The sequence below is a fragment of the Heloderma suspectum genome, chromosome 6 (genome assembly GCF_057233095.1).
Source record: "Heloderma suspectum isolate Gila_16-S chromosome 6, 16-S_ref, whole genome shotgun sequence".
Taxonomy (NCBI): domain Eukaryota; kingdom Metazoa; phylum Chordata; class Lepidosauria; order Squamata; family Helodermatidae; genus Heloderma; species Heloderma suspectum.
This window is the reverse complement of record NC_139463.1, coordinates 7248897-7260936: the sequence shown is the minus strand read 5'-3', so window position 1 is coordinate 7260936 and position 12040 is coordinate 7248897. Positions and strand designations below refer to the sequence as shown.

General features: G+C 47.9%; 1 protein-coding gene across 1 annotated transcript in view; it reads left to right on the top strand.

The window, feature by feature from the left end:
* The window catches only part of MFRP (membrane frizzled-related protein), a 42076-nt gene extending 30036 nt beyond the window's left edge, over positions 1-12040 (top strand). The window contains exons 10-13 of the mRNA XM_084803572.1: positions 1020-1150; positions 5803-5937; positions 6943-7070; positions 8558-12040. Coding sequence (XP_084659698.1) covers positions 1020-1150; positions 5803-5937; positions 6943-7070; positions 8558-8782 — 619 coding nt within the window. The 3' untranslated portion in view covers positions 8783-12040. The remainder of the gene's footprint in view (positions 1-1019; positions 1151-5802; positions 5938-6942; positions 7071-8557) is intronic.

Here is a 12040-nt window from a genome sequence, read left to right as displayed (position 1 = left end):
CCATTCTGCAGAGCCTCGGGGAACAACACATAGATTCTGTGCACAACAGAGAAGTATCAGCAGGCTTGGGGAAACTCAAGATGTGCAGCAGTGCAAAAAATAAAAATATTCAGGGGAAAACTCCCTAAGGGTGATCCCCCCGCAAAAAAAACCAGTGGCCCATTGAGGACTGAGCATACTCAGTGGCACAGAGTGATGAGTGATAGTTGGAAGGGAAAAACAAAGAAAACTAGGGGGGATGGAATGGAAAATCGTGGAATACCATGGAACAGAGCATGGCTGGATGGAACTCTGACCAGGAGCATTCTGCGCTGCCACATTTTGCTGCAGGTCCCACATGTAAGCCCTCCAATCCTGGCCTGGGCCTCCTCAGTCTGAGCCAGGAGCATTGCTAGGCCTGAATCTGTTTCCCAGGGCCCTGGATCTGTTGCCTAGAGCCCACAGTGTCCATTGGTGCCAATGGAAGAAAAATATTTAATTCCCTTGCCGGAGGTGGTTTTCAAGGACGATTGCATCTGGGGAGGAATGGGTTAACTCCCCCCTCCCCACATGCTGCACCCTCCCCACAAAAAGATCTCCCTGCATGGCAATTAAACTTAGTTAGAAGGAACAACAAGCTTTTTCCATTGGTTTGGGATGATTTGGGGCAGGGTGCAAATTAACTGAATAATGTATTTTATTTGAGATTCTTTGGATGAGAAATGAATTGGTTGACTTTGTCTCCTGTGAAATTTAAAGCAAACCTAGTAATTATTTCTGCATCTGCATATATAGATATAAATCAGCATATGCACATTTTATGCAGATTTGTGTCCTACAGGCCTGGGCCCTAATCTTTTCAATGTCGAGCAAACACCCCTGGTCTGAGCGACTCATCGCCTGAGGCAAGACGAAGCATCTCTTGGGCTGTGCATCCTCTGTCCATTCAGTGCTTGCTTTGCCTCCAGAGAGCATTCCCCCCGCCCCATGTAAACGTGGGTGCTTTTCTGCAAATCCAGCTCCCCTTCTTGTTTTCACAGGTTCTGCAGCTCCAATGTGCCGCCTGTTCTAACCTCATCGCAACATGTCATGACGGTCCTGTTTGTGGCGGATGAGGGAATCGCGGACGACGGGTTCTTTGCCACCTACCGTGCCCACAGTGCCACAGAAAGTAGGTGACGGGGCCTCCTGGTGCCTTGGTCTGCCACCAGCTGAGGTAGAATGGGCGGGCTGGTCAGCTCTCTGCTCCACTTTTGCAACTCTCTTCAGAGGAGAGTTGGCTGCATCAAGAGACTTGCCATGGCTCACGCTTTCTGTCCCCGACTAGGCCTTGATGCCTGCTGGCTGGCAGCTGTGTGAATGCATACTGGGGAGGGGAGGGCAACTGAGAGGCACCCCCTCCTTTTTAAACTACTAGCGAATTTTTAAAAGGAGTAAAGCCCTTAGTTTGATACAGTGAAGACTTCAAGCAAACTTACACAGCTGTCAGATGTGGAGACATTGTGCCTGCCCTGTCTGAGTGAAACCATGCCTTCTGGTATCCCTAGGCATGGCCCCTGCCACGGTGCACCCCTGTAGCCCCCTGAGGGAGGGGTCTGTCCACCCCATTCCCAAGGGGGGGAGCTGCCCCAGGGCAGCGGGAAAGGGACAGGCATATAACTCCGTCTCTCAGGCTCCTAATCTCCCCTGGCTTCAAACTGTACGGACTGCAAAGTTATGTGCCGTTAGGGACGTCTGCCCCTAGGGGCTGACAATGTTACAGCAGGTTTCAACCACATGGACACATTTTAATTAATTATAATTAATTAATGCATTTTAAGAACAAAATAACCCTGAGGTTCAGATTCATAGGGTCCCCTAGTATGCATGCCAAGTTTCAGGTGTCTAGGTTTCACAGTCTTGGGGCTATGGCTCTGACGGACAGATGGTCGGACAGACAGGCATCCTCTTTTATTATTATAGATTACTTCCCATTCTTCCAGGTGGAGGGGGGTCTCATTCCAGAGCTTTGGGACAATTGCAGGTCTGTTGCCAGACATTTTATTAGCAGAAGTAGGGCTAAGGATACACTGTAGGAGAGGGGCAGAGGCATTGTAAATCAATGCAAAAGAGCTCCAAACCCAACCATCAAGTTGTCTGGCGCATTTAAAGCAGGGCTGGGGGGAATTATTTAAAATTAAATGATTTTAAAGTTATTTAATTGTATGAAATAATTTGAAAGCATTGCACTGAAGAATGATTTTTTGTGCAATGCAGTGTCTGTGTTAGTCATTCCCCAGCGCCTTTGCATTCATTGCCTAGAGGTCACCTGGGGGGTGGGAACAGGTTTACTGCTTACTGAGCACATCCTGTTAACGAAAAGGGCTAGAAGCTTGCTTTTTCTTTAAATGGGAGCTGAACATTCAGAGACAAGGTCCCGAGTAACTCTGAAAGGACCACACCCTGTCCCCAGAAACTGCAACCCCAATACCAGGAAAACTTTGTCTTCCCTCCTGCCACGTCAGTTTTCCACTTCTCTCAGCAGTGGGAGAGATTCCTCAGCTACAGAAATTAAAATCTTGAGGTGGCACATGGGTGGAGGGGGAGAGGCTCACATCCCCTGAGAAGAACTGCATTTGTTTATTCACAGACTCTGGGCCTTCTGGGATTACATACACTTTGGCAGTTAGGGGTTTCTGTTTCTTGGTTTCCATAATTACTGCTTTGTCTCTTCACAGCCAAAAAGTCCCATCTGGGGCGGTGGGAGAGGGCATGAGGAGAGAAATCACTTATGGGAATACCGATGTAACCCCCACCCCCAAAGCTTGCCTTTTTGTGCCAATGTCGCAGTACCTCAATAGGGTAAAAGACTCATCTCTGACTCCAAACCAGACTTATGAACTGCCAAGCTACAATTGCACACTCCCTTCTTCCTCCATTGATGAGGACGGAGCGCTAGAGATGTAACATCTCTGTCATATTTATTTTGCAAAGATATATGCAGCGCGTAAGTGGAGGCAAACAGCATATCAGACCCACAGAGACAGATCCTGCAGCTCACGGAGCCTTGAGTCAACTCACAAGTTGCTTAAGAACGTAAGAAGAGCCGTGCTGAATCAGACCAAGGGTCCATCTAGTCCGTCATTCTGTTCACACGGTGGCCAACCAGCTGCCCAAGGGAAACCCACAAGCAGGACATGAGTGCAACAGCACCCTCCCACCCAGTGTCCCCAGCGGCTGGTGTATGCAGGCATATTGCCTTGGATACTGGAGGCAGCATACAGCCATCAGGACTAGTAGCCACTGATAGCCTTCTCCTTCTGGAATTTGTCTAACCCCCTTTTAAAGCCATCCAAGTTGGTGGCCATCATTATGTCTTGTGGTAGCAAATTCCACAGTTCGACTCTGTGCTGTGTGGAGAAGCCCTCCCTTTTACCTGTCCTGAATCTCCCACCAATCAGCTTCATGGCAGGACCCCCTTTGGGTTCTATATTGTGAGAGAGGGAGAAAAATGTCTCCCTATCCACATTTTTCTTCTCCTCCCTTCTTCTGTCTGTCTGTTGCTGTATGCCCTGGCCGTGGGCTGCCAAGACTGAGAGGTGCCGAGAAAGTGATAAGCCAGATCCAGGTGTACTTACAAGGAGACTTTACTGAGTCCTTACAGCGCACAAGCGTACCCAGTGGTTGGATCAGACAGCTTCTCTGAACCAAGAGCTGTAGTGCATGATGGGTTTTATATCATGCCTGTTATCCAGGCATAGCAGTGAGGCAGTATGACAGGAGCAAGAGTTAATTAGGGTTCATCTACAACTTTCCCAGCATAGCCTAACACTGCTTAGTAACATATTTGGCAGAAACAACTATTGTATTTTTCTCAGCATGGACACCTGTAGCTTTAAGGAAAACATAGCTTCACTTTTCAGGCACATCCGAGACTCTGGGTACCGGGGCTCTTTAGCATGGAATGTGCTGAGGTGGCCATATCGACCTGTGACTCATTTTACAAGCCGAGAGGCCCACCTGCAAGGGGATTGCAACTAATAATGAACCAAAGCAGAGAGCATTATGGATCTCTAAGCTTCTCTCAGCTACTATTAGCTTGCTTACCAGCCTGGAGCCTTAAAGTTGCAAACTGCTCTGTCTCTCTGTCTTACACACACACACGTACACATACACACACACACACACACACACACACACACGGCTACCTACACACCTGCCCCTCCTTTTATCGGGTGGTTGCCGCCACCACCCCGCCGCCCTGCCTCCCAGCTCTGATTCATACACAAGGGGAAGTTTGCCAACTATCTCCCAACTATCTCCCTGTCAGCCAACCATAATGGACATAGGGTGGCCATGTGTCCTACTTAATAGAGGACAATCTTCTATTCTGAAGGGTTGTCTAGTCCTGGGAGTGGGGGGCATCCGGGGCCTTGGACTTGCCCATCCACAGCACTGGGCAGCAGACAGAACAGGTACACAGATCACCTAGTCACAGTCATCAGCACTACAGGGAGATGTATTTCTATTTAAATTATTGCAATTATTTCTACATTTGCATCTGTGCACATATGCAGATGTTATGCAAATCTGTGTCTAATTTTGTGCTCTTTTTGGCAATGCATACGTGGCCACCCTATGTGTGCTATTAACTCAACAACATAATAGTTGACCAGAAACCATAACACTACTTTCCGGAGTTTTGAAATTCCCCGGTCTGGCTGGGAGTAACACACTCAGATTACCGATTTGGACAAAATTTAAATTGTTGTCTGAGAAGCAGCTTTCCAAAGAAGAAGCTTTAATTCCCCCCCGCCCCCCCAGGCATCTTAACTTTGAAAATTACAATCTAAACAGCAGATGAGTCACTCATCCAGACGGGGAACATGCAAGGACGCCTTGCATGACCTCAGCTCCCATGCAGATTAAGACAGAAAGAGACAGCCTTGCGGAGGTTGATTAACGTAAGTAAATGTCAAGCAGTTGCAGTCCTAGTGATGTCGGGGTCAAGGTATTCGGGGTTCAAGGCTTGCAACCAAAGCTTGCCCATGGAATTCTGGGAATATGGATACTGGCTGGAGCAAAGCGGCAATTTGACAGGGAATTGAAACAAAGTGTGTTCAAAAGTATTTAAGACAAATGTTCACTCACACACACACAGAAGCCTGGTTCACATGACACAGTGAGGCTCGGCATGGGTTATTTAAGCCACAATAAGCTGCCGCACCCATGGGCATCACTTTGCATGTCCAGACCCCACTCTGGGGTTGTTGTGTCATGCATAACCCATGGTCTGTTCTAGGGTTATGCAAGGGGTGTTTAACCTTCGCATAACCCATGTTCACCAGGATCACACAACAACTCCAAGCGGGGGCTGGATATGCAAAATGGCAGCCACATGCACCCTGCATGCACTGCAGCCTCCTTGAAAGTTAAATAACCCTCAGTGGGTTGTCGTGTCATGTGAACAGGCCCAGAGAGTCCTATTAGATTTTCAGCCCCTCTTTCCACTGAGATGGAATCGCAGAACGTTTATGCCTTAGCTGCCCCCAGGGCATCTCTGCAGAGCTATTCCAGTTTTTCAGATGAGGAACTGGAGTTGTTAGCTTTTTAAAACAAAGGGGTTAAGTGAGATGCCCAAGGAGAATTTGGTGGCAGAGGCTGGAACAGAACCCGCCTCCAAATGTTCGGAGAATCATAGTAGCTAGGCCCTCCTCCGCCTTGTGAAAATGGCCATCTGAGCTCAGCTCTAATGCTGATGCTGCCAGTTAGCACATTCAGAGTTCTAGTTCATAGCTGGCCAGCCAGAAGTTCTGCTGTCCTTTTTCTCACCCCCATCGCCAGAAACATGCAGCCCCTCAGAGTTTGCCTGCAGAAATGGCGAGTGTCAGGCTCAGGAGCTGGTGTGCGACGGCTGGCATGACTGCCCAGATGGAAGCGACGAATTCAACTGTACCAGCACCTTGTACCCATCACTGGGTGAGTGCTAATCCTCCCTCCTGGAATGAGATTCCTGCATCGGCCAGGTGATGTCAAAGTCACACATCTCCTGCTGCTCCTTCTCACTGCCACCGTTGTCTGGGCCAGAGCGGGAGGCAGGTGAACAAGCAGCTTGCACTGGTGAAGAGGAGGAGCAACTCCAGGGGGCCCTTGTCAGTGGGACCTTGGCAAGCGAGCGTCCTTGGCATGTGCCCAAACATGCCTACCCTTGACACTGGCCCTGGCACAGTGTCTCAGAGACTGCGCCACCAATCAAGACGCCCGCTTTCAAATCCCACCTGTGACATGATCTCACTGGGTGGCCTTAGGTAAGCCACACTCTCTCAGCCTTGGCTTCTCCGTCTGTTAGATGTGGGCAATAATACCGGCCTACCTTAAAAGCCTGTTGTAGCGACAAGATGATGTATGCCAAGTGCTCTGATTTGAACACCTTCAGGCAGCAGTCTTCAACATTTTCAGGCCTGCGGCCCCACGTGAAGCCAAACATGTATTATGAGACCCACTTCTTAATTTTTAACCATGGTGCCCGTGCGGCAGCACTGCTAGTCAAGCTGCAACCCAATTGTGAGCCCCACCCAACCCACCAATTGCAGACCAATGCTCCAAAGCACAATATAAATCCTATTACCTCTATTATTGTTTATTATTCCAAACGTATCCTCACCTCCGAACAGGAATGCTCCTGTTCAGGGTGCCAGACGGTCTCACTTCAGGATACTCCATTCCATGTTTTGTCTGGATGACGTTCCAGCTTGTCAGTCCCGATCCAGTTCATCACTGCAGCTGCACATCGATTCAGGCCCTTCACAGCCTCCTTGGCGCAAACCGAAAAAGATGACATAGAGTTGGGTGTCATTAGCACGTTGCTGACCCCAGCCCTGAAACCTTGGGTGGGGTGAAACTTCTGTCTGATCAGCCAAGCAGATTCGTGTTCTCCTGTGCTATTCAAAACACAGGTTCCCTCTCCTTTCCTTCTGCTGACAGAGCCATCCTGTGAGCCAGTCGTGGCAGAGATGTGTCTGAGTCTCAGCTACAACACTACCTCCTTCCCCAACATCTGGCTGAACATCCCGGATCAGCAAGGGGCTGAAGAGCTGCTCCAAGACTCTCTGGTGAGCCTGGCAGAAGGTGGAGGAAAGAGGGAGGGACGGATGGAGAGGAAGGGATGCTCTCTATTCGCAGGAGGGACCCTAGCTCAGTGGCAGAGCCCCTGCTTTGCATGCAGAAGGTCCCAGCTTCAATCCCCGGCTTCTCCATGTAGCACTAGGAAGGAATCCTGCCTGAAACCCTGGAGAGCCACTGCTGCCAGCCAGTGTTGATAATACCAGGCCAGATGGACCAAGGGCCTGACTCAGTATAAGGCAGCTCCCTATGTTCCTATGCTGGCCTGTTGGGAGGAGGCGAGTGCGAGAGACTAAGAGGGTAATCACACCCAGCTCATTGCTGTTCTCATCCTTAATGTTGCATTTCTGGCCGGGTTTTTTTAATTTTGCGTATTTTTCTATTATGAAATTTGCGCAAAATTCAGGAAAGTTAGAAGAATGATCTGCCAGTCTGTGGAATCTGTCAGACAGGGGAAAAGTTGGTCCATTGCGGAATCTGCCGGTCGGATTCATGAAAATCAGAACTCATTTGATTCCGTTGAGGATTTCTCTGACATCCCTACTAGTAGGGAACTTATTCCCTGAGTGAGGATGCTTCTGTGGCTAAAATGGCTGCATCTACACCAGGGATGACCAGCTTCAGCGGGTCGGGGGGGTGCATTGGCCACCCTAGAACCTGCATGGGCCGGGCCTTCTGCTGCCAGAAGAGTCCATGCTTCCAGAATCCCAGCAAGATTTTGCTTCCTGGCACATTGTTCCTTAGGGTTCATCCGTACTGTAGAGTTTTCATACTATTTGCTAGTAACAAGCACAGGAGATTTAAAAATGTCAAAGGTAAATTTATAGATTTAAAAATGTATATATATACACACTCTCACACACAAACAGATTTTAAAATGTGAAACGTTTTGGTATAAAACACCAGCTTCAGTCACAAATAAGAGTATGCTACAATGCCACATGTAAGCATACTTTTATTATTTGTGACTGAGGCTAGTGTTTTATACTGAAATGTTTCACTTTTTAAAATCTGTGTGTGTGTGTGTGGGGGGGGTTTAATCTATAAGTTTTACATTTCACATTTTTAAATCTATAAATTTATAACCTGGATGTGCTACTGGTGGTCATTTGTGTCGTTCCGGAGTGCTGTATCATGCACATCGCATCACCTGCCTATCGGTTGAATAGAAGTACAGCACAGCTCACTGTAGTGTAGAAGACGGTGACCACGTGACTCGTGTGCCTGCCTGTTCAGTCTGCCGTTCAGGCGCAAAGTGTTGACAGGCAGCAGTTCTTAGGGTTCTTTATGCCAGCCCTGAACCGGACAGTTCTTCAAACAGACGACTGTCCTCTGCAAAAGAGGACATGTGGCCACCCTTCCAGAATGGTCAAAAGAGGCCAAAGAGGTGCAGTTCCCACACTGCTGGGGTAACCTAGGTTGTCGTTCGGCCTGAGCCAACACCTGACAGATTCCTCCCTCCCCGCTCATTTTTCAGATGCTGAAGGAACTCTCCTGCTACCCATATCTGCGCTTGCTGATGTGCAGCCTCTTTGTCCCAAAATGCACGCCAGAGGGGGGCATCCTGCAGCCGTGCCGCTCCGTGTGCCTGGGCGCCAAACGACGCTGCGAGCAGCCCCTCACCCTCCTGGGTGTCCCGTGGCCTCTGAACTGCAACGTCCTGCCCGATTCCAGCAACCCTTTGGAGTGCTTCTTGCCGTGAGGGGGCTGCCCTCCAATTGAGGCACTGTGGGTCTGAACACCTCTTTGGAAGCCGCCGGTTCCCAAGCGAAAGTTTTTACCCCAAAAGCTACAGTGTGCTGTAGGGTATTGCTCCTGAGAGTCTCTCTAGGGCGGAGGGCAGAAACCTCTTTCGGCCAGAGGGCTGGACGCCACTCTGCAGAAGCTCTTGAGGGCCACATTCCAGTAGCGGGCAGGGATGGAGGCAAAAGGGGAGTGGGGTCAAAATGCCCCAAATGCCTGCATATTTTAGCTTGAAGGGCTTGCTGCCAGTACCTCAGCCTCAGGAGAGGCATTTCAAGCTCTGTGAGTTGCAAGGGGTGGGGGTCAAAAGCTGGAAAACCGCCAGATGGTGGGGGAAGGGGTGTGGCCAGGAAAAGGGGGTGTAGCCATCTGGGGAGGACAGGGGGCCCAAATCTGACTCGTAGGGAGGCTAGTTTTAGTCCATGGGCCTGAGGTTCCCACACTGTTCTAGGGAGTCAGTGGAGTGGAGTTTCAGCAACAGGAGGTCCAGCGGCAATTCTGCAGGCCCATTCTCACCACCACCATCACAACCCCCTCTCCATTTTGCCCGTCTCTGTGCTCTCCTCCGTGTTGAATTTTAGTTTGCAAGCGCCTCAAGGCGGGGACTTGTCCTCATATCCTTTGTAAATCTCTATGCACTTTGATGGCGCTATATAAATAAATATAACAACAATAGTAATTAATAATACTATAACAGGCTGCAGGGCCTGAAATCATAATTAAAGCTGCAATATCTGGCCCACCGATTAAAAGCCTCTTTGATTTTAAAAGGCAGCCCCCATGAATCAGGGAGCAGATTTTTAAAAGACTGTTGACGTTTTTGAAGGTAAATATTTACAAATCCATGGCTTGCAAGCCCCTTCCTCCTCTCTCGCACGGGAGCAAAGGCCTCTTCTAAGATGCTGCACGCAGGCATCGCCTGAAAACAAAGAACGGCCATTTTGTCCATTGTGATGTTGTTGTTTATATGCAAATTCTTTCAGATTTAATTGATTGGTTGATTGATTGATTAACTGATTAAAAGTCATGCAATTAACCTGCTAAGATTCCATTAATCGAGTGACAGCCCTGGTAATAATTCTTGACTATTTATCAGCAAACACAAATCTCCTGTGTAGCCCTTCAAAGCAGCACCATACTGCAGATGTACACACATCGTTGTTTCAGGTCTGCCCTTCACTCATGACTATGTGTGTCTTTAAAACAAACAAACAAAACCACTTCAAAATTACTTGTCAAAGAAAGCTAAATTTTGCATCTTCTATAAATTATGCAAATCAAGCCAAACTTAGCACAATTGCCTGAATTCTGAAAAAAGGAATTCCGCTTCTGGAATGTATGCCAGGGATATGCAGTGCCCAAAGTCCTGCTTCTGGAACACTGTAAGTCTTATTCAGCTCTTGCTTTGACTTCCGAGATGTCAATAAGCTTGGTCTGCATACTGTCAAGCCTTTCTTAAGGACTAGGTGCTTGATTTTTTTTTAATGAAAGCTGTGGTTCAAAGGAAACTGAATCATCCACCCAAAAGCACATTTTGTGAGGCTTCTGTGCTCGCGTGTAACATGAAACACGCTTGGCCCCTGCTGCAAAGCCCTGTTGAAAGTATTTCAGACCAGAATACATCTGGTTTAATAATGGTTATGTTGCGGTGATGAAAAGCTGGGAGTTGTCTCATTTGGAGATGGAGCTATTACAGCGGAGTCGTCCAGAGCAATTGAAACAGAGCAGTTGAATGCTTCAGGACTTCCACTGTTTCTTGTACCCAAAAGCAGATTTTTCTGAATCGGTGGTGATATAGAAGTGCTGTACCTCCACAGCCCACAATAATTTGCGCTGCTGCAGAATTTCCTTCGTTAGGGCCTTACCTACAGAAACAGCAGAATGAGGTGGTAGAGTAGTAGAAGGGGCTGTACCACTTCAGACTGCAGTCAGGGGGTGATAGCCCTTTTTTCTAATACTCCCCCAAGAAAAAGAAAAACCTCCCCACTGTTCTGGGCACCAAAGTTTAAGAAGGATAAACTGGAATGTTTCCAGAGCAGGGCAACGAAGACAGTGAAGGCCTGGAGACCAAGTCCTATGAGGAAAGGTGGGAGGTATAGAGTATGTTTAGCCTGTTTAGAAAAGATGTTTAGAATAGCCATCTTCAAATATTTGCAGGGTTGTCACATAGATGACAGAGCAAATTTGTTCTCTGTAGCTCCAGAGGGTAGGATGGGTTCAAGTTATAAGAAAAGGTATGTTTTTTTTTATTTTTTTATTTATTACATTTCTATGCCACCCGATAGCCAAAGCTCTCTGGGTGCTTCACAACAATTAAAACCATAAAATATAACACGATAAAATACAATATAAGTTTAAAACTACAGTTCAGTTCAGTTCATTATGCAATCGCAGACCCATTAAAACATACAAACAGTGAATCATAATAATTAAAAACATAATCATTAATTCATTATCCTCACTCTAAAACTACAGTATAAAATAAAAAAACCAAAATAAAAACCTAGCAACAATGCAAAGGTTTAAAACATAGTAACAGATCTAAAACAACAGAAACAAAAGTCTAAAATGCCTGGGAAAATAAGGTCTTGACCTGGCACCGAAAAGAGCACAGCATAGGTGCCAGGCAAGCTGCGCTGGGAAGCTCATTTTGAGTCAAAATTAGGACAAGAGTGAGGAAACCCTTTCCGCCAGAGGGCCAAATTCGATTTCAGAGAAGCCCTGGCAGTGAGAAGGCAGGTTCACTGAGGGAGGGGGCCCATGAATGGTGTTTTGCCCAATGGCCCTCCAAAACCTGGAGCCAAGGCAAGATTCAGACACGGAGCCCTGAGGCTGCACTTTAAAACAAACAAACAAAAAAACTGGCTCCCTAGTGTAGCTCTTCCCCTCTCCAGGCTGGAACACAGCTGACACCTGCAGCTACGTATGTAGATAAAACACGCGGCGTAGTGTTCCCAGGATGGGAGCATTTCAGGTGGCAGATGGAAGAATGCCCAATTTAATGCTTCCTGCTGCTAATATTTCCCCGCCTGTAGGGAAGCTGGCATAGCAACAAGAGAGTTCTAGGCTCACTTTTCCCCGGCTGTTCTAGTTTTCTGTGTGGAGTGTGTGTTGGAAGATCATCCAAAGATGCCATTCCCACCCTGCGATCTGAAACCGTTCAGCCCCAGGAATGCGACACCACGTGTGTGGATTGCCTCTAGGACTGCACCATTCC